Raw genomic sequence first — 22,981 nt, 5'->3', positions numbered from 1 at the left:
CAGGCAATCTAAATTCTCTTCACCAGGCAATCTAAATTTTCCTTTCGACATGAGTGATCCTTAGAACTAGAAAATTCAAACTCTGATCTTGATAATGAAGCAAATTTCTGTTCCACAGGTGTAGCAAATCTGCTGTATATTTACTGAGTTCCAAGAGGAGTCTTAGGGCAGTGGAGGAGAGGTGCTTTGGTTCCATCATAGACCAGAAGATACAACCTTAGCTCTGTATTTGAAAATAAAATGCTAGACAAATGTAAAAATGGTATTTTATAGAAAGAGGATGATGTATCTTTTAAGATACTTTATGCAAACTATCCATGAATAGGAAGTTATTTGTAAATAAAGGTGGTTAATAGGTGGATTGACTTAACCATGACAGTTTTTTGTTGTTATTAATGGGCTAGCCTATAGTTTAGTGTTTCTTCATGGGTGCTGTTGGCATTGTGGACAGAACTGCCTCTTGTTTGGCCACCAGCCACTAAATGATGGTAGTGACCCCCACATTGGGACAACCTAAAATGATCCCAGATGTTTCGAAACTCCTCCTGCAGGAGAGAGGTACCAGTTGGTTGTGCAACACCCTTTGCGATGGCATCCTTTATCTGTTGAACATACACCTGAGTGCTTCTTAGTGACAGGCCCTCTACTATATGTTGGGGGCATAGAGGTTAAGAGTAGTGTTTTAGTAAACTTGCATGTAAAATGTATGTAGTCACTAGCTCTGTGACCTTGGGCAAGACTTCATTAACTGCCCTCTCATTTGCAAATAGGGGTGGTGATACCATCTTCCTCGAAGGAATCAAGTATAAAATTGCTTAGCATATTGAGTGCTGATCACATAGCACATATTTAATAAGTGGTTGTCATTACCAGGAAACAGGATCTCAAGCTTACTTGAGTGATGAAACTTGTTTCAAGTCTTTGGCTTGTTGAATTTCAGGCTAGAATACATTGTCTTAGAGATATTAACACCTTCTGGTGAGAAACGTGGTGTTGTGATTCAGTCACTATTATCAGATACCAACCTGAAAGAGAAGGGAAGTAACATTTTGGGAGACAATGAGTGTAGAGTCAGGGAGTTTCCTGGCATGGAAGGAATTGTTTGCTCCCTGGGTCAGTGTTGAGTTGCCTGTGGCAGAGAGGAAGTGTCTGGGTGCTCCGAAGGTTCTGGTGATTCCTTTCAGTAATGGTACAGTGCTCTCCTTGCCTGTCTGGATTCAACTTGCTTTAGCAGAAATTGCAAGAGATTTATTTTTAAACATCGTGTTATGTGTTATTATCTTTCTGGCTTGTTTCTGTTTTTATGATGGCATCTATGCCTAAGTAGGAGCCAAGGTAATGGCACCCCACTCCAGTACTCTTGCCTGGAAAATCCCATGGACGGAGGAGCCTGGTAGGCTGCAGTCCACAGGGTCGCTAAGAGTTGAACATGACTGAGCGACTTCACTTTCACTTTTCACTTTCATGCATTGGAGAAGGAAATGGCAACCCACTCCAGTGTTCTTGCCTGGAGAATCCCAGGGACCAGGGAGTCTCGTGGGCTGCCGTCTATGGGGTCGCACAGAGTAGGACACGACTGAAGCGGCTTAGCATTAACATGCCTAAGTAAGGCTTGGCTTTTGCAAATGTATTTCTAGCCAGATACAAAGATGTAAAAAAGATGGCTGTTTATAAAATACATCTACTAAAGGTCTTTCACATTTCAGTATATTTATGGCATGAAGTTCAGGTAATCCTTAACGTGATTATAGGCCATCTATAAGTGCTGTTTCAGTGTAAGACAAGAGAACACAAAAGTTAAGATTGATTTAAAGAAGGTGTGTATCCTAACGATTTCAAACTTACATATAAATCACTAAAGTCTCCCTTGAGAGGTAGAATTCCTTGTTGTTATTGGAAGCTTTTATTCAAACAAATTTTATTGTGAGTAAGCCCCTCCAACAATCCCAGTTAAGATGTTTCCTTGTTGAAGGATAGAATTTAGCATTCAGAATTATTCATTCATTCAGAAGTTACCATTCAGGTAGTTATTCTTACCTTTTATTTGTGTGGTATTAAAATCTTGGAAAGGATTAGCAGCCTTTAAAATGGATGGATCGTGGCTGTTTTACGCTCTGGTCAGTTCTGTTCGTTGATGCGTCACAGTTGGAAGGCTGTGTGATACTTCATGATATCTGAGGTATCCCTCCTTATCATAGGAGGTATCGACCTCCTATCAGGTCGAAATAAGCCACTTTAGTGAACAGCTTGGTATTTTCAAGGACTGTAAAAGAATGTTTTTTTTGCATGTAGACCCCCATCAGTCTTCATTGTGAAATTTAAATTTACTGTGAAAGGTGGTTGCATTTCAGAGACTGAGGTGTTGGTTTCTTGAAAGCAGTTAAATATTGGAGCACTTACTGGGATGCCCTATTTTCTGTGGTTGCCCCTATCTTTGGTCAGGCTCTTACTTTCATCCACAGAAGAAGTGCTAGTAGCTGTTTGAGTTTATTATCCTCACCTCTTGTATTATCATGACAGTTGTTATTTACTCTTCTTTTGGGGTAGGGGATTTTGGGGATTCTGTGGGATTTTAGTGCTCCTGAATCCATGACCCCTGCAGTGGAAGCACAGGCGTAACCACTGGACTGTCAGGCAAGTCCCTGCTTTACTCTTTTTATTTCGCATCCTAATCTCTTGTGGTTGGAAAATAATCCACTGCCTTTAAATTCTTAGAAGTGGGTGATACAGTAATGAAATAAACAGGTTCTGAGCTTTGAACCCAGGATTTCCTTTCTTCTTTCCTTCCCTCCATTTTGAAAAAGACTTGTTACTGTTTAAAAAAAAAAAAAAAAAGCATACTTATTGCAGTCAGACAGATAGAAGTGTTTAAGAAATGTGACTAGTGTTTCCCTTGGGCCTCCAGTGTATTCTGCTCGATTTTTCAAATCTCATCATGTGCCTTGTTTTCTTTCTACTCCTCCTTGGAGGAGTGTATGGCAACCCACTCTAGTATTCATGCCTGGAGAAGCCATGGACAGAGGAGCCTGGTGGGCCACAGTCCACAGCGTCACAAAAAGTTGGACACAACTGAAGCAACTTAACACGCACAGCCTCCCATTACCTAAAGCAATTTTTTTTTAAATAAAAAAAAACAAATTTGTGGCACCCTAGCTCCCAAGGGATCGAACCCCTGTCCCTGCATTGGAACGTGGAGTCTTAACCACTGGACCTCCAGGGGAAGTCCCTAGAGTAGTCTTTTTAGCCCTGGAAAAAATTTTCAAGAAGTTTTGGGAGTGAATCAGGACTCTACACTGTGGTCACAAACCCACCTATTTATATATATGGCATTTAAAAATCCTCTGTATTCTGTCCTTCACAAATGAAATAAAATTGTGTGTTTCTTGAGCAAAGCAATAGTTTACCCAGATTTTGTTTTGTTCTGTACTTGATTTCATATGTCATTTTGCTTTTCACTTATTTTTTAAGTTCATAAGCCGCATAGAAAGCATGCGAAAAGTGGGTTGATACATTTAAAGTTTCTACATTCCATAGAACAAAAATCATTCCTGCATTATGGACCTGACAATACTGTGTGATTCTTGATGGTGATGATGTGACATGTAGCCATCTTATTAGGGAACGGTTGCCATTTCATGTAACATTTACTGTATAATTCACTGAATAATCATGGAAATGCTTGTTCTACTACAGTGGTTCTAAAACCTGACTCATCATCTGATTTACTTGAAGGATTTAACAAGAAAATAAAAGGGTCCTGGGTCTTACCCAGTATAGACTGATGGAATATAGGAGCAAAAAAGGATCCTAGATGTGGGAATCCAATCCTCTCATTTTGCAAATGAAAACATTTATGCAAACGATGACGTGCAGAACTGGGATTAGATTCCAAGTCTTCATATTCTCAATGCAGTGCCCTGGTGGTTACATTGCGTTTCCTTTGGAAACTGGCGTTTGGATTCTTTATGGCTGCAGTTCCCAGTGAGATAAAAAGACCTTGATCTCATGCTTCAGGCACAGGTACATTCCAGCAAAAGAATGACTAGAGAGCTTTAAACGAGACAGTTGGCAGAGCTCATGGTGCTGAAGGGCTTATGAATACCTTATGAATCCCTGGGGCATCCGGAGGAATCCCAGGAAAATCAGATCTTAACTGATAGGGCTAAGTTAGCCCCAGAGTAAAGATTTAGACCTAACCTAACAAAGTATTGGGCTGGCCAAAATTTTCTTTTGGGTTTTTCCTTAAGATTTTACAAGAAAACCCAAAAGAATTTTTTGGCCAGCCCATTGCCAGCCTTGAATGAAACATGCTAAAGCTTAAGTAACTTAAGACTGTCAGAACAAAGCACAATATATTTTTATTAATATTTATTTTTTTGGTCGCACCAAGTGTCTTGCAGATCTTAGTTCCCTGATTAGGGATTGAACCTGGGCCCTCAGCAGTGAAAGCGGAGTCCCAACCACTGGACCACCTGGGGATCCCCCCTTTAAAAAAAAAAAACAACAAACTTTTTTAAAGCATCAGATAAGATCAGATCAGTCGCTCATTCATGTCCGACTCTTTGCGACCCCACCTCCCTGTCCATCACCAACTCCCAGAGTTCACTCAGACTCATGTCCATCGAGTCAGTGATGCCATCCAGCCATCTCATCCTCTGTCGTCCCCTTCTCCTCCTGCCCCCAATCCCTCCCAGCATCAGAGTCTTTTCCAATGAGTCAGCTCTTCACATGAGGTGGCCAAAGCACTGGAGTTTCAGCTTTAGCATCATTCCTTCCAAAGAAATCCCAGGGCTGATCTCCTTCAGAATGGACTGGTTGGATCTCCTTGCAGTCCAAGGGACTCTCAAGAGTCTTCTCCAACACCACAGTTCAAAAGCATCAATTCTTTGGCACTCAGCCTTCTTCACAGTCCAACTCTCACATCCATACATGACCACAGGAAAAACCATAGCCTTGACTAGACGAACCTTTGTTGGCAAAGTAATGTCTCTGCCTTTGAATATGCTATCTAGGTTAGTCATAACTTTCCTTCCAAGGAGTAAGCGTCTTTTAATTTCATGGCTGCAGTCACCGTCTGTAGTGATTTTGGAGCCCAGAAAAATAAAAGTCTGACACTGTTTCCACTGTTTCCCTATCTGTTTCCCATGAAGTGATGGGACCGGATGCCATGATCTTCGTTTTCTGAATGTTGGGTTTTAAGCCAGCTTTTTCACTCTCCACTTTCACTTTCATCAAGAGGCTTTTGAGTTCCTCTTCACTTTCTGCCATAAGGGTAGTATCATCTGCATATCTGAGGTGATTGATATTTCTCCCGGCAATCTTGATTCCAGCTTGTGTTTCTTCCAGTCCAGCGTTTCTCATGATGTACTCTGCATAGAAGTTAAATAAACAGGGTGACAATATACAGCCTTGACGTACTCCTTTTCCTATTTGGAACCAGTCTGTTGTTCCATGTCCAGTTCTAACTGTTGCTTCCTGACCTGCATACAGATTTCTCAAGAGGCAGGTCAGGTGGTCTGGTATTCCCATCTCTTTCAGAATTTTCCACAGTTGATTGTGATCCACACAGTCAAAGGCTTTGGCATAGTCAATAAAGCAGAAATAGATGCTTTTCTGGAACTCGCTTGGTTTTTCCATGATCCAGCGGATGTTGGCAATTTGATCTCTGGTTCCTCTGCCCTTTCTAAAACCAGCTTGAACATCAGGAAGTTCACGGTTCACATATTGCTGAAGCCTGGCTTGGAGAATTTTGAGCATTACTTTACTAGCGTGTGAGATGAGTGCAATTGTGCAGTAGTCTGAGCATTCTTTGGCATTGCCTTTCTTTGGGATTGGAATGAAAACTGACCTTTTCCAGTCCTGTGGCCACTGCTGAGTTTTCCAAATGTGCTGGCATCTTGAGTGCAGCACTTTCACAGCATCATCATTCAGGATTTGGAATAGCTCAACTGGAATTCCATCACCTCCACTAGCTTTGTTCGTAGTGATACTTTCTAAGGCCCACTTGACTTCACATTCCAGGATGTCTGGCTCTAGGTCAGGGATCACACCATCGTGATTATCTGGGTCGTGAAGATCTTTTTTGTACAGTTCTTTTGTGTATTCTTGCCACCTCTTCTTAATATCTTCTGCTTCTGTTAGGTCCATACCATTTCTGTCCTTTATCGAGCCCATCTTTGCATGAAATGTTCCTTTGGTATCTCTGATTTTCTTGAAGAGATCCCTAGTCTTTCCCATTCTGTTTTTTTCCTCTATTTCTTTGCATTGATCACTGAAGAAGGCTTTCTTATCTTTTCTTGCTCTTCTTTGGAACTCTGCATTCAGGTGTTTATATCTTTCCTTTTCTCCTTTGCTTTTTGCTTCTCTTCTTTTCACAGCTATTTGTAAGGCCTCCCCAGACAGCCATTTTGCTTTTTTGCATTTCTTTTCCATGGGAATGGTCTTGATCCCTGTCTCCTGTACAGTGTCACGAACCTCATTCCATAATTCATCAGGCACTATCAGATCTAGGCCCTTAAATCTATTTCTCACTTCCACTGTATAATCATAAGGGATTTGATTTAGGTCATACCTGAATGGTCTAGTGGTTTTCCCTACTTTCTTCAATTTCAGTCTGAATTTGGCAATAAGGAGTTCATGGTCTGAGCCACAGTCAGCTCCTGGTCTTGTTTTTGCTGACTGTATAGAGCTTCTCCATCTTTGACTGCAAAGAATATAATCAATCTGATTTCGGCGTTGACCCTCTGGTGATGTCCATGTGTAGAGTCTTCTCTTGTGTTGCTGGAAGAGGGTGTTTGTTATGACCAGTGCATTTTCTTGGCAAAACTCTATTAGTCTTTGCCCTGCTTCATTCCGTATTCCAAGGCCAAATTTGCCTGTTACTCCAGGTGTTTCTTGACTTCCTACTTTTGCATTCCAGTCCCCTATAATGAAAAGGACATCTTTTTTGGATGTTAGTTCTAAAAGGTCTTGTAGGTCTTCATAGAACCGTTCAACTTCAGCTTCTTCAGCGTTACTGGTTGGGGCATAGACTTGGATTACTGTGATACTGAATGGTTTGCCTTGGAAACGAACAGAGATCATTCTGTCATTTTTGAGATTGCATCCAAGTACTGCATTTCGGACTCTTTTGTTGACCATGATGGCCACTCCATTTCTTCTGAGGGATTCCTGCCCGCAGTAGTAGATATAATGGTCATCTGAGTTAAATTCACCCATTCCAGTCCATTTAAGTTCGCTGATTCCTAGAATGTCAACATTCACTCTTGCCATCTCTTGTTTGACCACTTCCAATTTGCCTTGATTCATGGACCTGACATTCCAGGTTCCTATGCAATATTGCTCTTTACAGCATCGGACCTTGCTTCTATCATCAGTCACATCCACAGCTGAGTATTGTTTTTGCTTTGGCTCCATCCCTTCATTCTTTCTGGAGTTATTTCTCCACTGATCTCCAGTAGCATATTGGGCACCTACTGACCTGGGGAGTTCCTCTTTCAGTATCCTATCATTTTGCCTTTTCATACTGTTTTAAAGCATAACATTCTTTTAAATTTTTTAAAAATAGGTTTTATTGGAGTAGAGTTGCTTTACAGTTGTGTTAGCTTCTGCTGTATAGCAGTGAATCTGCTATATGTTTACATATATTAAAACACAACATTCTTAAAGGACACAAAATCAAGTGATCAACAGTTTAATGTTGTGAATTACAGATATGCTCAGGGATTTAATAGAAAACATGAAAATAATGAAGAAAGTTTTAAAAGACGGAACTTACAAGGCTGAAAAATATGAAAAATTCACTTCTTGAGACAAATAGCAGATAACTGTAAAGAAAAAGTTAACCAACGAGAAGATGTAGCAAGAAAGTTTCTAAACTGAAGTGTAGAGAGAAAAACAGTTGGAAAAAAAAAAGAATGGAAGCTCAGTGACTTGTGGGACAGTGTCAGGTGGTTTAATACACATGTCATATCTGTCTCAGGAAAGGGAAAGAGAAGTAGGAACAAATTTTGAAGAAAATGAATTTTGTCCTGAATTGTTGAAAACTCTAAACACAGGTTCAGGAATCTCTCTGAACTACAAGCAGGATAAATCCTTGTGACCCTGGGGTAAACGAATCATAGAAAAAGTTGATAAACTGGACATTAGAATTGAAAACTTCTACTCAAGAGCACCATTAAGGAAAGGCAAGGTACAGAATACATGTTTTATACACACACATATCTCAAAGAAATTGCACCAAAATCATACAAAAAACTAACTCAGTAAGGTCAATGCAATTAAAAAAAAATGGACACAATATTTGAATAGAAACTTCACAAAGAAGATATACAACTGGCTGATGAGGTGAAAAGATCCCGAACTGTAGCCATCATGGAAGTGAGAGCTACAGCCCACTGGAATAGCTCAGAGGAGGCTGATAGCACTAAGTGTTAGTGGACCTGCGAGACAACTGGGACTGTGCATCTTGCTAATGGAATGCAAAATACTTCATCTACTTTGGGAAAGTTTGATGACTTCTTATAAAGTTAAATATAGGTTAGTCATTTGACTCAAAAATTCTACTTCTAGATGTTTATCCAAGATAAATGAATATGTATTTTCACAAAAGCTTTGAAAAGGAATGTTTGTTGTTAGTGGCCCCAAACTGGTTAAAATCCAAATGTCTTATCAATAGGTGAATGGAACTGCAAACCATAGTACATTCATGTAACGGAACACTAAGAAGTAAAACAGAATGAATCGCTACACAGGACATGGACAATCAAAGCCATGCTGAGCAAAGGAAGCCAGATACAAAAGAGAATGCAGTGTGGACTTCATTTACACAGGAATTCTAGATCAGGCCCAATGAGCCTAGAGTGTGGCAAAAAAACAGATTAGCATCTGCCCAAGGTCTGCAGTGGGGTTGGGACTGACCGACCCTACATGTGAGGGAAGGGTTTGGGAAGACAGAAATGTTCTTAACCTTGGTTTTGGTGGTGGTTACACAGGTGTATGTGTTTGTCAAAAGCTCACCTAACTGTGCTCTTGTGGGTACATTTTACTGTATATAAATGATATTTCAGTGAAATTGATTTTTCTTTTTTTTTTCTTTTAATTTAATTTTATTTTTTTAAATTTTATTTTTAAACTTTACAATTATTGTATTAGTTTTACCAAACATCGAAATGAATCTGCCACAGGTATACCTGTGCTCCCCATCCTGAATGATTTTTCTTTTAATGTAAAGGAAGTAAAGGGGACCTAACCAATTAATAAGCAAGGTACTTTATTCTCTTGTTTCATCTTCACTGTTAGGTATTCATTCAGAAATATTCAACACATAGTTTTTGAGGTTTTGTATACCAGCTTCTGTGCCAGGTACTAAGAATACACTTGTAGCAAAAACATCATGCTTTCCACCTCCTCTAATGTGCAGTTTATTTGGCAGAAAGATATCAATAAAAATGTCTCTCAAGGAAATACTGAAAAGGTGCTATGAGAGCATATAACACATTCATGCTTAGCATATAAATGTGATATATGACACTCGTGTGATATATGACATGATGCACTATAATATATATCATAATTTATGAGGCATTTTCTGTGCCTTGGTTTCTTCTTTTATAAGTACTGTCCATCCAGTATGCTAAATGAGCTAATCCATATAAACTGTTTTAACTGGTGCTGGTAGGTAGGAAGTGCGCAAGAAGTATTGGCTGCTATCTTGATGACATTTGACAATTACGGTTGTCCAGTGTTGCAGGGTACTAGGTGTGCTAAGGGAACACAGAAGTAGGACCAGGTTTGGGGGAAGGGATTAGGAGTCTGACTAGAAATGTGTTTTTGGTTTTGTTTTTTGAGATATTCAGGTGAAAATGTCTTGTAGTTGAGACTTGTTGGGTACAGCTCTGGATGCACAGAGGAGCCTAGGCTGGAGCTAACAGTTCGGGAGTGTTCAGCATCTAAACTGGAATTACCTTGAGTATAAAAAAGACCACCAGAGAGCAACCGAACACACACACATAACAGAGGGACTTACACCTTGATCTGAGTTTTGAGGAATGCCTTTTAAATCATTTTCTCTTTTGTTTAACATGTGATTTGCCTATGTTAATGCCTGACTTCCATATACAAGATGAAACAAAGGGAAATAATTAGGCATAAAAACCAGTGAGTTGAAGCGGTCAACAGAGGTAGAAGTGCCCAGACTTTTTGGACAGGTTTGACTCTGTTTCTGTGCAGCTCAGAGAGAAAGAGAAATGTGTTTTGTAACATGAATTTCATTTTTTTTTACCATCCCTTCCCCCTCGCGCACACACACACACACACACACACACACACACACACATGTTCATCTCTAGAGATTAGTTTGTTGGAACTGAGCTTAAATTGTACTTAAATTTCAAAGAGAAAAATTTTTATGTGACTTGTCTAAGTGACCAGATAACAGTGGGCATTGTTTAAAAAATAAAGAATTTGTTTAAAAACAGGGATTTTGCAGAAGACTTACTGATACTTTTCTCATGAGCAGTTCTTATATTTATCCTTAGATACTTCAGTAGCTTGTCTTTCCCATCAGGTTCCTCTTGTATAGTTAGTTCGCTTTGACCAGAGGATAGAAGAAGTGAGGCCATTGCTTTGCCTAAAGTACCTAGAGGTTCTTTCTCAATGCCTCTTTTTTATATTTCTGTATTCACATTTAAATAACAAAAGACAAAGGCTTAGTTACTTGCAGCTTTATCAATTTTTAATGTCTATGTTACTCTAAGGTGGTTTTCTGAAAGACTCTTAAGTTAAAAAAAAAAAGTTTAAAAACATTTAAATATTTTTCTTGGCTTTTATTTTTTTTCCTCCAATCAAATTTTTTGATCGGAGTCATTGGTATATTTCATTTTATCATAAAACAAGCATTTATAAAGTCCCTGATGTTGACAGGAATTGTATATGCTGGGCTTTCAGGGCATTAGGAAAGAAGATATGATTTTGGTCCTTCAGGATTTCCCAGTCAGGTGGAGAGGAAAAAATGTTCTGAAAAAAATGAAGCAGGATAGTGTGATAACTGCATTATAGTGGCATTGATAAGATAGTAAGTAAACAAGATAATTCCTACTTGGGATACTGGGAGTAGCCTTTGAAGGCCAGAGGGGACTCTAGTTCTATTTAGAAATAACATGACATTTCATTCAACTCTAGTGAAAACTCAGTAAGTCGGGCAGATATTTATTTATAAATGAGAAAATGTGGTCCTCTTTCTTATTTCTTGAAATCTTTTGAAAACCTGTTGGCTGAAAAAGATTTTCTAGAACTCTGGTATGATAGTGACATCTACTGTAATAGCTCATATTGTTAGAATCTTTGAAGAAACTGCAGTTTAGATAATTTAACAGTGTCATAAGGAGGACTGATGATTGATTCCATCACCTGCCATTTTTTGAGGAGAGGAGGTTTAAAAATGTCATCAAAGACTGCTTTTCTGGCCAGGCTGAGTGCTTTGTCTGGGCCTGCCATCACTACAGAAGCTCTGTTTAGTTTGTTGGCCATTTGAGAAAGTGTAGTTCTTAGTGCAGCTTTTTTTTTTTCCCCCAGTAATGTTGGAAAAATCATCTTAGAGTAGGATTCTTGAAAGATTGATTTAGTACTGGCATCTGTATTTTTATCAGTCTGATCTCTCTGAGAATGTTTTTTAATCTGTAAATGGAAAGGATCATATGTATCTTATAGAGGTGTTAGGAAGATTAATTGAGATGACAATGTATAAGACATTTAGAGCAGTACCTAGTATATGGTAGATGCTCTTGAAATGCAAGTTAGGAAAAAACAAGTATGTAGAATGACATCTATGATCACTTTCAATTGTGTACTGACTAGGTAGGGTTAATTACAGTGGGCTTCTATAATTAGGAAAGTCCATTGTAATTAACTATCATGCTTTACATTTTAAAGGAAATGTAAATTTGCGGAGTTCTTTCACATTCATTATTTGATTTATTATCAGGACAACTTTGTAAGACAGTTAATCTTCTAAGACTCCAAATTTCAGGAAAGGTTTAAAAACAAGTTGTGGTAGTAGAAAGTTTATGTTGGTTATAATGAAAGCATATTAAAGTAGAAATAATGATACTGTTATATTGAGTTCTTTTATATTTTGTGTTTTCGTGCTTACCTACTTATATTCCCAAGTTTGGCTTTGGGCTTTGTTTATCTGTGTGTGTGTGTGTGTGTGTGTGTGTGTCTGTGTGTGTGTGTGTAGAGAGAGAGAGAGAGGAAGGAGGGGAAAGGGGAGGAGAGAGGTTGGGGAAGAGGGTTGTGTGCTTAATGGAACTCTGGAAAGTAAGAGCCACAGCCTCTTACTCAGATTCAACAGTGTTGTATGTTATGCACCCCTCCCAGGCATATTTTAAATAAAAGACTGATTTACAAGGCTGATTGGCAGTATTTTTTTGTGTGTGCAAATTTGTAAGTGGTTGATGACCATTAAGTATATGTTAGGGATTGAGATTAGTTTGAGTAGGGATTAGAACTTGGCTGACCTTGTAGGATTTGCCAAACCAGATGTGGCAAATTTATTTGGTGGCTACTGTTGAAGTGCATTGATTCAGTTCTTTTTCAAAGGTCAGAGTTATGTATGGCTTTTCGCTTCCTATTTAGGTTTTTTATTTTAAAAATTTAAGATAAACCCATTAATTGGTGACTCTCCAACTTCTTTGGGGGATTGAAACTGTTGGGGGCTGACATTTTCAGTAGTCTCCCTTCTTGACTAGTTCCCATTTTAGGATGTTGGGTCATTTTTAGAAAATTGTGTACTTCATGTATTAGGTCTTTATCATCACTTTTTCCTAGTATCGTACGTAAATAAATGACCGTTTCCCATTTATATGGACTTATATCCAGGTAAGTAAATTTGACTTTGTTTAGGATTGTATACCACTGTTGAATCAGTTTTGCAACAGGCTGTGCTTATCACTCTGAAATAATTTAGAAACAAGTGGTAGTAAATGTATTTTTAGTTTGTTTTGTTTTACCTTTCAGAGTCTTAATTTTGGGAGATACATCTGGTAAACAACATGACTGAGTTCTGGCTTATATCAGCTCCTGGGGAGAAAACATGTCAGCAAACATGGGAGAAATTGCATGCGGCAACTACAAAGAACAATAACCTTGCAGTTTCTTCAAAGTTCAACATTCCTGACTTAAAGGTAAACCTGCGCTGTGCAGAATAGTTCCTTGTGAGGGAAAGGACAGCTGTCTCTGCTTACCTTTTGGTTGAAATGAGATACCCAGGTTCTTTCGAGAGAAAATTCTATGGATTGGCATAATTTACAACTTACCTTGTTCTTTCTAATTTTCAGATTTTAGATAACAAGGAAATTGAGATTTTTTTGAAGAAAACTACTAAAACAAAGTAACATTTTCCCCTAAACTTTTGTGCTTTTTTAAATTATAATTTAAATTTTAATGAGAAATCTTATGAAAATACTTGATGTGTTACTTTCACAGGGAAGATTTTTAGAAGTGAGAAATCTTAGTAATATGTATTCTTAAATATCACAGTGAATATGTTTTTCTGTTATTCATGTAATACTCACTGATATTGTAACTGTTCTACCATTGCATCTCTTTAAATTATTCTTGGTAAATCTAGTTATTTAATGTAGTTTATCTATATTTAACATTTATTAAACATCAGTAACTTAGCAGCCTGTAAGTGAAGCAGACTGCCAGTAATCAGTTGACTGAACTTTTGTAATGGATGAAAAGATCATGATATTCGACAGTTATACACAGCACTCATTTAAGAAATACTTAAAGTCCTTTGATACACTCCTATAGACTGTGGACATTTCTTCTAAAACTTGCTTGTTTATACATACTTGGTTTTGTGTACCAATTAAATTACAGGGAATTCTCTGGTGGTCCAGTGGTTAGGACTCCATGCTTCCACTGCAGGGGACACAGATCAATCCGGGGTCTGGGAAATAAGTTCCCGCATGCCCTGTGGCATGGGTAGTAATAATAAAGATTTCTTAAAAAAAAGGACCAAAAAACCCAAATGGAACTAAAGACCCTCTGATGCACAGCCCTGGATCCGTGTTTAAAAGCTGCTAATGTAAACCACAACTTCAAATGAACCCTCCCACTGGGCAGGACAAGTAGAGGCACGGGCCTGCTCTTGTGGAATCTTCACATCTAAATGGTGGTCCTCATAAATTAGAGGATTATTTTGTACAATATAAATAGCTTTGAAATGTCTTGCATTTTTTAACCACACTTGCATATTATGAAATAAAATATGGAGAACTTAGGATCTGCAGGCCTTTCAAATCAAGATGCTGTATTACCTTGGTTTTTTTTTAAAAAGGAGAAATCTAAGTAATAGAATGTTGTATTTCCCTTCTAGGTTGGCACACTTGATGTCTTGGTTGGTTTGTCAGATGAACTGGCTAAACTGGATGCATTTGTAGAAGGGTAATGTATTTATTTATATGAACAGGCTAGAGCAGAATGAGAGTGGCTATTATCAGCCTCCCTGGGATTGGGTTTATTATTATATGTTTACATACTCTGCTTATTGGAATGAATTTAGAGATCAGTCAACTTTAGTGCCTTTTCATCTCCCTTCTGTTATCATAAACATCCTGTTCCCATTAGCAGTTATCCCCTACCCCCACTACCCACTAATCTGCGTTCTGACACTATAGATTTGCTTTTTGTGGACATTTCGTATAAATGGAATCGGAAAATACGTGGTCTCTTGTGACTGGCTTCTTTGCCTTATAGTGTTAGTCACTCAGTTGTGTCTGACTTTCTGCAACCCCATGGACTATAGCCTGCCAGGCTCCTCTCTCCATGGGATTTCCCAGACAAGAATACTGGAGCGGGTTGCCATTCCTTTCTCCAGGGGATCTTCCGAACCCAGGGATCAAACCTTGGTCTCCTGCATTGCAGGCAGATTCTTTACCATCTGAGCTTCCAGGGAAGCCCTTCTTTGCCTTAGCTTAATGTTTTCAAGGTTCATCCATGTTGTAGCATGTATCAACATTTAATTTCTTTTTATTACCAAATAATATTACATTGTGCAGATAGACTGTATTTTATTAATCCATTCATCAGTTGATGGACATTAAGGTTGTTTCCACATTTTGGCTAATATGAATAAATGCTGCTATGAATATTTGTGTGTAAGTATTTGTATGTTCATATGTTTTCATTTCTTTTGGGTATGTACCAAGGAGTGGAATTGCTGGGGCATACGGTAACTGTATTTTCAACATTTTGAGGACCTGTCTAATTGTTTTTCAGAGTTGGCTGCACTATGGTACAGTCTCACCAGCAGTGTATGAAGCTTGTGATTTCTCCACATTCTTGATGAGACACTCATTACGATCCATCTTTTTGATTATAGCAATCCTAATGGATATTAAAGAGTATTTCACTGTGTTTTTGATTTGCATTTCCCTAATGGCTAATAATGTGTTAAGCATCTTTCCATTTGTTTGTTGGCCATTTATGTTTCTTTGGAGAAATGTCCGTTTGGATCCTTCACCTGTTTTTTAATTGACTTATCATTCTTTTGATTATTGACTTGTAAGAGTTTTTTATATAGTCTGGATACAACTCTCTTATCAGATAGGACTTGCAGATATTTTCTCCTATTCTCTGGTTTTTTCTTCACTTTCTAGATGGTGTCCTTTGAGGCACAAGATACTTAATTTTGCTGTCCAGTTTATCTTTTTTGTGGCTTGTGTTCTTGTCCTTGTATCTAAGAAACCATTGCCTAATCCAAGATCACAGTTTTGTGTCTATATTTTCTTCTAAGAGATTTCTAGTTTTAGCTGTTATATTTAGGTCGTTTTAATGGGAAATAGATGGGGAAACAGTGGAAACAGTGTCAGACTTTATTTTTGGGGGCTCCAAAATCACTGCAGATGGTGACTGCAGCCATGAAATTGAAAGACGCTTACTCCTTGGAAGGAAAGTTATGACCATCCTAGACAGCAGATTCAAAAGCAGAGACATTACTTTGCCAACAAAGGTCCTTCTAGTCAAGGCTATGGTTTTTCCAGAGATCATGTATGGATGTAAGAGTTGGACTGTGAAGAAAGCTGAGCACCAAAGAATTGATGCTTTTGAACTGTGGTATTGGAGAAGACTCTTGAGAGTCCCTTGGAGTGCATGGAGATCCAACCAGTCCATTCTAAAGGAGATCAGTCCTGGGTGTTCTTTGGAAGGAATGATGCTAAAGCTGTAACTTCAGTACTTCGGCCACCTCATGCGAAGAGCTGACTCATTGGAAAAGACTGTGATGCTGGGAGGGATTGTGGGCAGGAGGAGAAGGGGACGACAGAGGATGAGATGGCTGAATGGTATCACCGACTCCATGGACGTGAGTTTGAGTGAACTCCAGGAGTTGGTGATGGACAGGGAGGCCTAGCGTGCTGCAATTCATGGGGTCACAAAGAGTCAGACACGACTGAGCGACTGAACTGAACTGAATTCATTTTGAGTTACTTATTGTATATGGTGTGAGGTAGAAGTCCATCTTCATTCTTTTGACTAAATATCCAGTTGTCCTAATGCCATTTGTTGAAAAGACTATTCTGTCTCTGCAGTGAATTATCCTGACACCCTTGCAAAAATCAGTCGAACATAAATGTAAGAGTTGTTAACATTTCTGAACTCTCTTTTGTGTTCCATATTCCTGTCCTTATGCCAGTACCACATTGCCCTCTTTACTGTAGCTTTGTAGTTAGTTTTAAAATCAGAAAGTGTGAATACTCCAAGTTTATTTAGTCTTTTCAGGATTGTTTTGGTTATTCTGGTTCCTTTCATTTCTATTTGAATTTTAGGAACACTGTGTCAATTTTCTGCAAAAAGTCAGCTGGAATTTCAGTGGGGATTGTGTAGAATCTGTAGATATTTTCAGGAGTGTTGCCACCCTAGCATATTAAATCTTTGGTTGGTGAACATGGGATGTTCTGCCATTTATTGGAAGATTTATTTAGTGATGCTTTTGTGTTCAAAATTCAGTTACATTGAAAGATTTTTCTAGATTACAGGTTTAGTTACTTAGGAAATTCAGTTTCTGTGTATTTTAGCTGAAGGTGGATATGGGATCCTTAATAACTTTCTGTATCTTGATTAATTGACAGAATCAGTCTACAATCAAATCATTTGAGTCTTGAGATACAGAGCTTTTAATACTTAGGGCTTAGGTAAATAGGTATAATTAGTTAAAAAAAAAAAAAGAATTTTGGCGAATCCTAAGAAGTGTGTATCTGATGGACACTTTAAAGGAACAGGCTTGAATAGAGGGGAACTTATTCTCCAAATCTGTACAGAAGGGTCTTCCCTTCTGTGTTGTTAGACTTTTCTGAATTGATAGAATCTCAGATGCACTGGCTCTGGTAATAGAGGCTGAGATGTTTCAGAGAGATCTTTCCACATAACAACGTGTGCTAAGGAAATAAATAGACCTGAAGATGTACTAGGCTTCCCAAGTAGCACTAGTGGTAAAGAACACACCTGTGAATGCAGGAGATCTAAGAGACACGAGTTTGATCCCTGGGTGGGAAAGATCCCCTGGAGGAGGGTGTGGCAACCCACTCCAGTATTCTTACCTGGAAAATCGCCATGGACAGAGGAACCTGGCAGGCTGTGGTCAATAGAGTCGCACAGAGTTGGACACGATTGCAGTAACTTAGCAGGTATACATGCAAAGGTGTATTCCTGAGGTGAAAGGCCAGTTAAGAACCAGTTTTACAGTCGAATTAGGCAAGAAATAATGAAAACCTCAAGTATGAAGAGGCATTAGGCAATAAAAATGGAAAAGAGAGGATGAAAGCAAGAGTAACAGATTTGCTTTTAAAGGGTTAATAATTCCTTGCATCCGTATAGAGCAAATGTGAAAGTAATTATTGATGATACTCTCAAAAAACTGACCAATGGTAAGAATTGTCTCTTGGTCTCTTAATGTAAGTTTTTAATTAATAAAAGAGTTTGAGGAAACTTTTTGTGGTTGCCACCTTGAGGTGATTGTCTTTTCTGCTGCCCCACCTACCTCATTACAATGTTAAGTCATGACAAGGAAAGACATTGGGAAGGGAGGCTCCTGAAAATATAATTATCAACACTTATTTGGAGCCTTATTCATCACCTCGATAGCTTTCTAGATTTTTCTTTAAATCATCAGCAGGATATCTTGAATATAGTATAAGATTGGTGCACATTTTTTAGGAAAGTAAGTGTCGCACAGATGCAGTTCTTATGTACTGTTGTTATCTTGCACTGTTATGCAGTCATGTCCTTCTCAGTCTCCCTGAAATATCTGAGGAATTTTAAAAATCATATGGTTCTTAGACTTTGGTAGAATTGACAGATGCTAGCTTATAGTGTTACAGTTTTTTAAGTTTGAACATTGTGGTGTAGTAAATTATAGTTTGTACTTCTTCAGTGGTCTAACGGTTAGAACTGTTTTTTTTTTTTTTTTTTTTAAAGGTGACCATATGTCATAGATACTCTTGTAGAGATGCAGAGGGAGATTTTGAATTTTCAGTTCTGTAATGTTAAGTTGATAAATTTGATATCAGGCAATTTTACAGTCTGAACTATTTTCTGTGGTAAACCTGCACTTTTTTTTAAGTATAGTTGATTTGCAGTGTTGTGATCATGCCCATTTTTGAATGTTCATAGCACATGGTTCTGTTTACAAGATGCTCCTCAAGTTATATGGGAATAATGGTTCATCTTTGAAGGAATGGGTGGATTTTGGAGATACAGCCAAGTGTATGTACAGATCCCAGGTTTAAGCATGTTGAAGACTTACAGTTTATATCATTTTTTTTCTGAATTTGTTGCACTTTCTTAGAATTGAGGTCATTCAGTTTAGGTTTGTCATTCACATTTTGTCCTTCTGTCGCCTTTTCCTGGCCCTTCTTGGTTCATGTTGCAGGAGTTTCTTAATTTGTCTTCCAGTTTACACTCCCTGCCATTAAACACAAAAGTCATACAAGAAATTGTCCCAAGTCCTGACCGTGTTACCCCTCTTCCTGCTGACTGCCATCAGAGGTGATCCCCATGCAGTCTGACCACAGCCTGCCTTCCTAGCCCAACCTCCCTCTCTCCCCAGCATGACACTCCAGACTGTCTGGACCCCTCCTCATTCATTGCTTTTCTTTCTCTCCAGATCTTGACTCATACGATGCTCTGTGGCAAGAATATACATTCTTCATGCCTAATCAGCCTTTCAAAAAAAACCATTCCTGTCCTTCACTGCCCTGCCCTTGATCCATTATGCTTTTTTGATTACAGTCACTGGAAATCTTTTTCCTTTCTGCATCTCTGTCTGTAACCTGATCATCTCATTTGGCACTCACCACAGATTTTACGACCAACCTAGACAGCATATTAGAAAGCAGAGACATTACTTTGTCAACAAAGGTCCGTCTAGTCAAGGCTGTGGTTTTTCCAGTAGTCATGTATGGATGTGAAAGTTGGACTGTGAAGAAAGCTGAGTGCTGAAGAATTAATGCTTTTGAACTGTGGTGTTGGAGAATACTTGAGAGTCCCTTGGACTGCAAGGAGATCCAACCAGTCCATCCTAAAGGAGATCAGTCCTGAGTGTTCATTGGAAGGACTGATGTTGAAGCTGAAACTCCAATACTTGGGATACACAGTTGTTGATGGGAAGAGCTGACTCATTGGAAAAGACCCTGATGCTGGGAGGGATTGGAGGCAGGAGGAGAAGGGGATGACAGAGGATGAAATGGTTGGATGGCATCACCGACTCAATGGACATGGGTTTGGTTGGACTCTGGGAGTTGGTGATGGACAGTGAGGCCTGGCGTGCTGCGGTTCATGGGGTAGCAAAGAGTCAGACATGACTGAGCGACTGAACTGAGCTGAACTTATATATCCCACCCATGGCCCATAGGTGGACAAGGAATGGTGGGGGGTGAGGGGGTGAAGAACACAGAACACAAGAATCAGAATGACAGGTTTCTGTCACTGCTCTGCCAGGAACTGGTTTTGTGACTTTTGGAACTAAATCACTTCCTGTCCTTATACTTGGGTGTGTTTATAAAGTAAAGGGGTTGACAAGGTGATACACAGGTGCTTCAGTAGTTTGGCACCATGGTTTGTTTCCTCTTTAGCACTGAGCAGGAGGTCCCATGAACAGAGGAGCCTGGCGGCCTGTAGTCCTTGGGGTCACAAAAGAGTCGAACATGATTTAGCAACTAAACAACAACAAAACAAATCTCAAATAGTAGATGCTCGTCAGTAGGTAATGAATACATAATGTAGGACTGCACTGTTGCTTGTGTTCTGTTGCCTGTCGGATCCCTTTTGTCCTAAGGGGAAGTACGCATCTGATGAATGCAAGCTCCTGCTTCCCACTGTGTTCTTGCAGGGTGGGTGCAGTCTGTTGCACACTCTTTCAGCTTACCTTCGCCAACTTTCCACTACTTTCTTTCCAGACTTGATAAACGTATTGCAGGTGGTCTCCTTAAAACTACAGTTATTGAGTTGAGTTTTACATAGAATAAAATCTTGGTTCAGTTTGTCCTTAACATTATTTTAGAAGTTAGGACCCATTGTTTAACATTATTATACAGATAGTGTAATGGAAACAGAGTCAAATTCATGTGTTCATGTAACATGTTCATTGTGTAGCATGGAATTTAGGTTGTTTCCTGAAAGTGACCACTGATTTTTTTTTTCTCCTAAGGGTGGTAAAGAAAGTGGCTCAATATATGGCTGACGTATTGGAGGACAGTAAAGATAAAGTTCAGGAGAACCTGTTGGCCAATGGAGGTAAGCTAATGTTTCATGATTTGATATTGACTTCAATAAAGTGAAAGACATAAAAAAGATCGATAGATAAGGGTATTAAATGCTGTAGAAAGCCATTAAAATAGAATGATTATTAACAATTTGGTTATACTGCCAGTTACATTCTGTCCTCTGAAACACAACCTCTCATAAGACAGTCCTACATAATATATAGTATAGTTTTTTTTTTTTTTAATATGGATCCTTCTAATAGCAGTATCATAAAGATTTACCTTAGTTCTTTCCAGGATCTACCTGTCAGTTCCACTTAAAAGTGTGTTTCTGAGTTAGGTATCTCAGCATTGTTCCAGGTGAATACTTGCAGTTTTCTCTAGCTTTTTGTATTTAATTGCGTCCAACTACAGAAGCTTTAGAATGAAAATTATTAATCTTATTACAGAGTAATGCCTCTTCCCCTCAAATTTCATATGGCATTTCTTTAGTAGTTATAGAATAGTCGACTACTGACCTGTCTGTAGCTAGAAGCTAATAATTGCATAAAGTTTGTTCTGTGTGATAATAGCTTTATAAAGATGGTTTCAACCACATCATTGTCATTTGTCCTTGCACTTGTTGTTTTCTCCTGAAATATCAGTTTAGCATGTGTTTCATTTTCAATTCAGTTCAGTCACTCAGTCATATCCAAGTCTTTGCGACCCCATGGACTTGCAGCACGCCAGGACTCCCTGTCCATCACCGACTTTGAGTTTACTCAAACTCATGTCCATTGAGTCGGTGATGCCATCCAGCCATCTCATCCTCTGTCATCCCCTTCTCCTCCCGGCTTCAATCTTTCCCAGCATCAGGGTCTTTTTCAGTGAGTCAGTTCTTCGCATCAGGTGGTCAAAGTATTGGAGTTTCAGCTTCAGCATCAGTCCTTTCAGTGAATATTCAGTACTGATTTCCTTTAGGATTGACTGGTTGGATCTTTACTGATATGTCATTAAAATAAGAAACAATCCTTTCCTCTCTTTCTGTCCTGTATAGCCTACTATGGTAGGTCACTATGATAAATTAACATTTGTTAGGTAGAGCCCTGGGTTATCATAGGATGGTGAGCCACAGTTCAACGAATGACCACAGGGGAAAGAGAAATAGAGAAGTTTATTACTCACAGGTCCTGGAGGGAGGGGAGCAATGCAGGGAAGTTAGGGCGGGGTGCAGACAGAAAGAACAGTAGGACCTGGGGCACATGCCTTTATTAGAGTCCATGGGTGGAGTGATTTGGGATTCCCAAGCCAAGTCCTGATTGGTTAATTCAAACTAAAAAGGGGAATTTTGATTAACTTGAAGAGCCCTATGTATGCTCAGTCGTGTCTGACTCTGCAACCCCATGGACTACAGTCTGCTAGGCTCCTATGTCCATGGGATTCTCCAGGCAAGAATGCTGGAGTGAGCTGCCATTTCCTGCCCCAGGGGGTCTTATCTAAAGGGTCCACTAGGAGGGGAGGCCCTGGGCAGCAGGGGAGAGTGCTTATCACAGGTTGGTGTCGGAAATTGAATAAGGAACTGAGCTTACATTTACTTGTGATTGCAGGCTTGTTATCTAGGGCTGTTAGCCAGGAGGGCTATTATCTAGTGTGATTTCTAGGCTCCTGCTGGCTACTTGACCATGTAAAATGGATGTGGAGGCAGTAGTATGGAGGTTTGGCTAAACTCTCAGTGGTCACTGAATTTTAAATTCAGTGTTTCTCTAATTTCGTTTCTTTCCGTTGCAAATCGTAGATGTTCAGTAAGTACTTAAATCAATTTAAAATAATTAGTAATTTATTTTTGCTCTCTGTTAAAATAGCAACCCTGACCTGCTTACTGTTTCTGTTAATGTGTGGCTGGGGCAGAAGGACAGGAGTTAGATGTGTTAACTTAGGTGCCTTCACTGATCTCTAAGTACTTGATGAAGTAGGGCAGTCAGTCTACTTGGTAGAATAGCGGGGTGACAATCTAGGGAACATTGCATCCAAAACTGCTTTTGAAAATACCAGATATGTTGCTGACTTGCTGGTATTCTGTCAGAAGAAGTTGAGAGAAGATATTTTGATATGAATTACTTTCGCCAGTTAACTATAATTGACATTTGATTTCCCTGACCTTGATCCCATCAGGCTTGAGGGATAAAGTCATCTTGACTACTAGACTTCCAGGGAATTAGTTGTTGAGTTTCTCT

General features: G+C 39.0%; 1 protein-coding gene across 3 annotated transcripts in view; it reads left to right on the top strand.

Moving 5' to 3' along the window:
• The window catches only part of ATP6V1C1 (ATPase H+ transporting V1 subunit C1), a 40,638-nt gene that overhangs the window by 2,440 nt on the left and 15,217 nt on the right, over positions 1-22,981 (top strand). For all 3 annotated transcript variants that reach the window (XM_055546494.1, XM_055546492.1, XM_055546493.1), the window contains 3 exons: positions 13,018-13,184; positions 14,387-14,454; positions 20,714-20,799. In XM_055546494.1, the coding sequence (XP_055402469.1) occupies positions 13,053-13,184; positions 14,387-14,454; positions 20,714-20,799 (286 nt within the window). In that variant the 5' untranslated portion in view covers positions 13,018-13,052. The remainder of the gene's footprint in view (positions 1-13,017; positions 13,185-14,386; positions 14,455-20,713; positions 20,800-22,981) is intronic.

The sequence above is a fragment of the Bubalus kerabau genome, chromosome 14 (genome assembly GCF_029407905.1).
Source record: "Bubalus kerabau isolate K-KA32 ecotype Philippines breed swamp buffalo chromosome 14, PCC_UOA_SB_1v2, whole genome shotgun sequence".
NCBI classification, from domain to species: domain Eukaryota; kingdom Metazoa; phylum Chordata; class Mammalia; order Artiodactyla; family Bovidae; genus Bubalus; species Bubalus kerabau.
The sequence above is the reverse complement of the archived record's forward strand: the minus strand, read 5'-3'. Positions and strand labels throughout refer to the sequence as shown.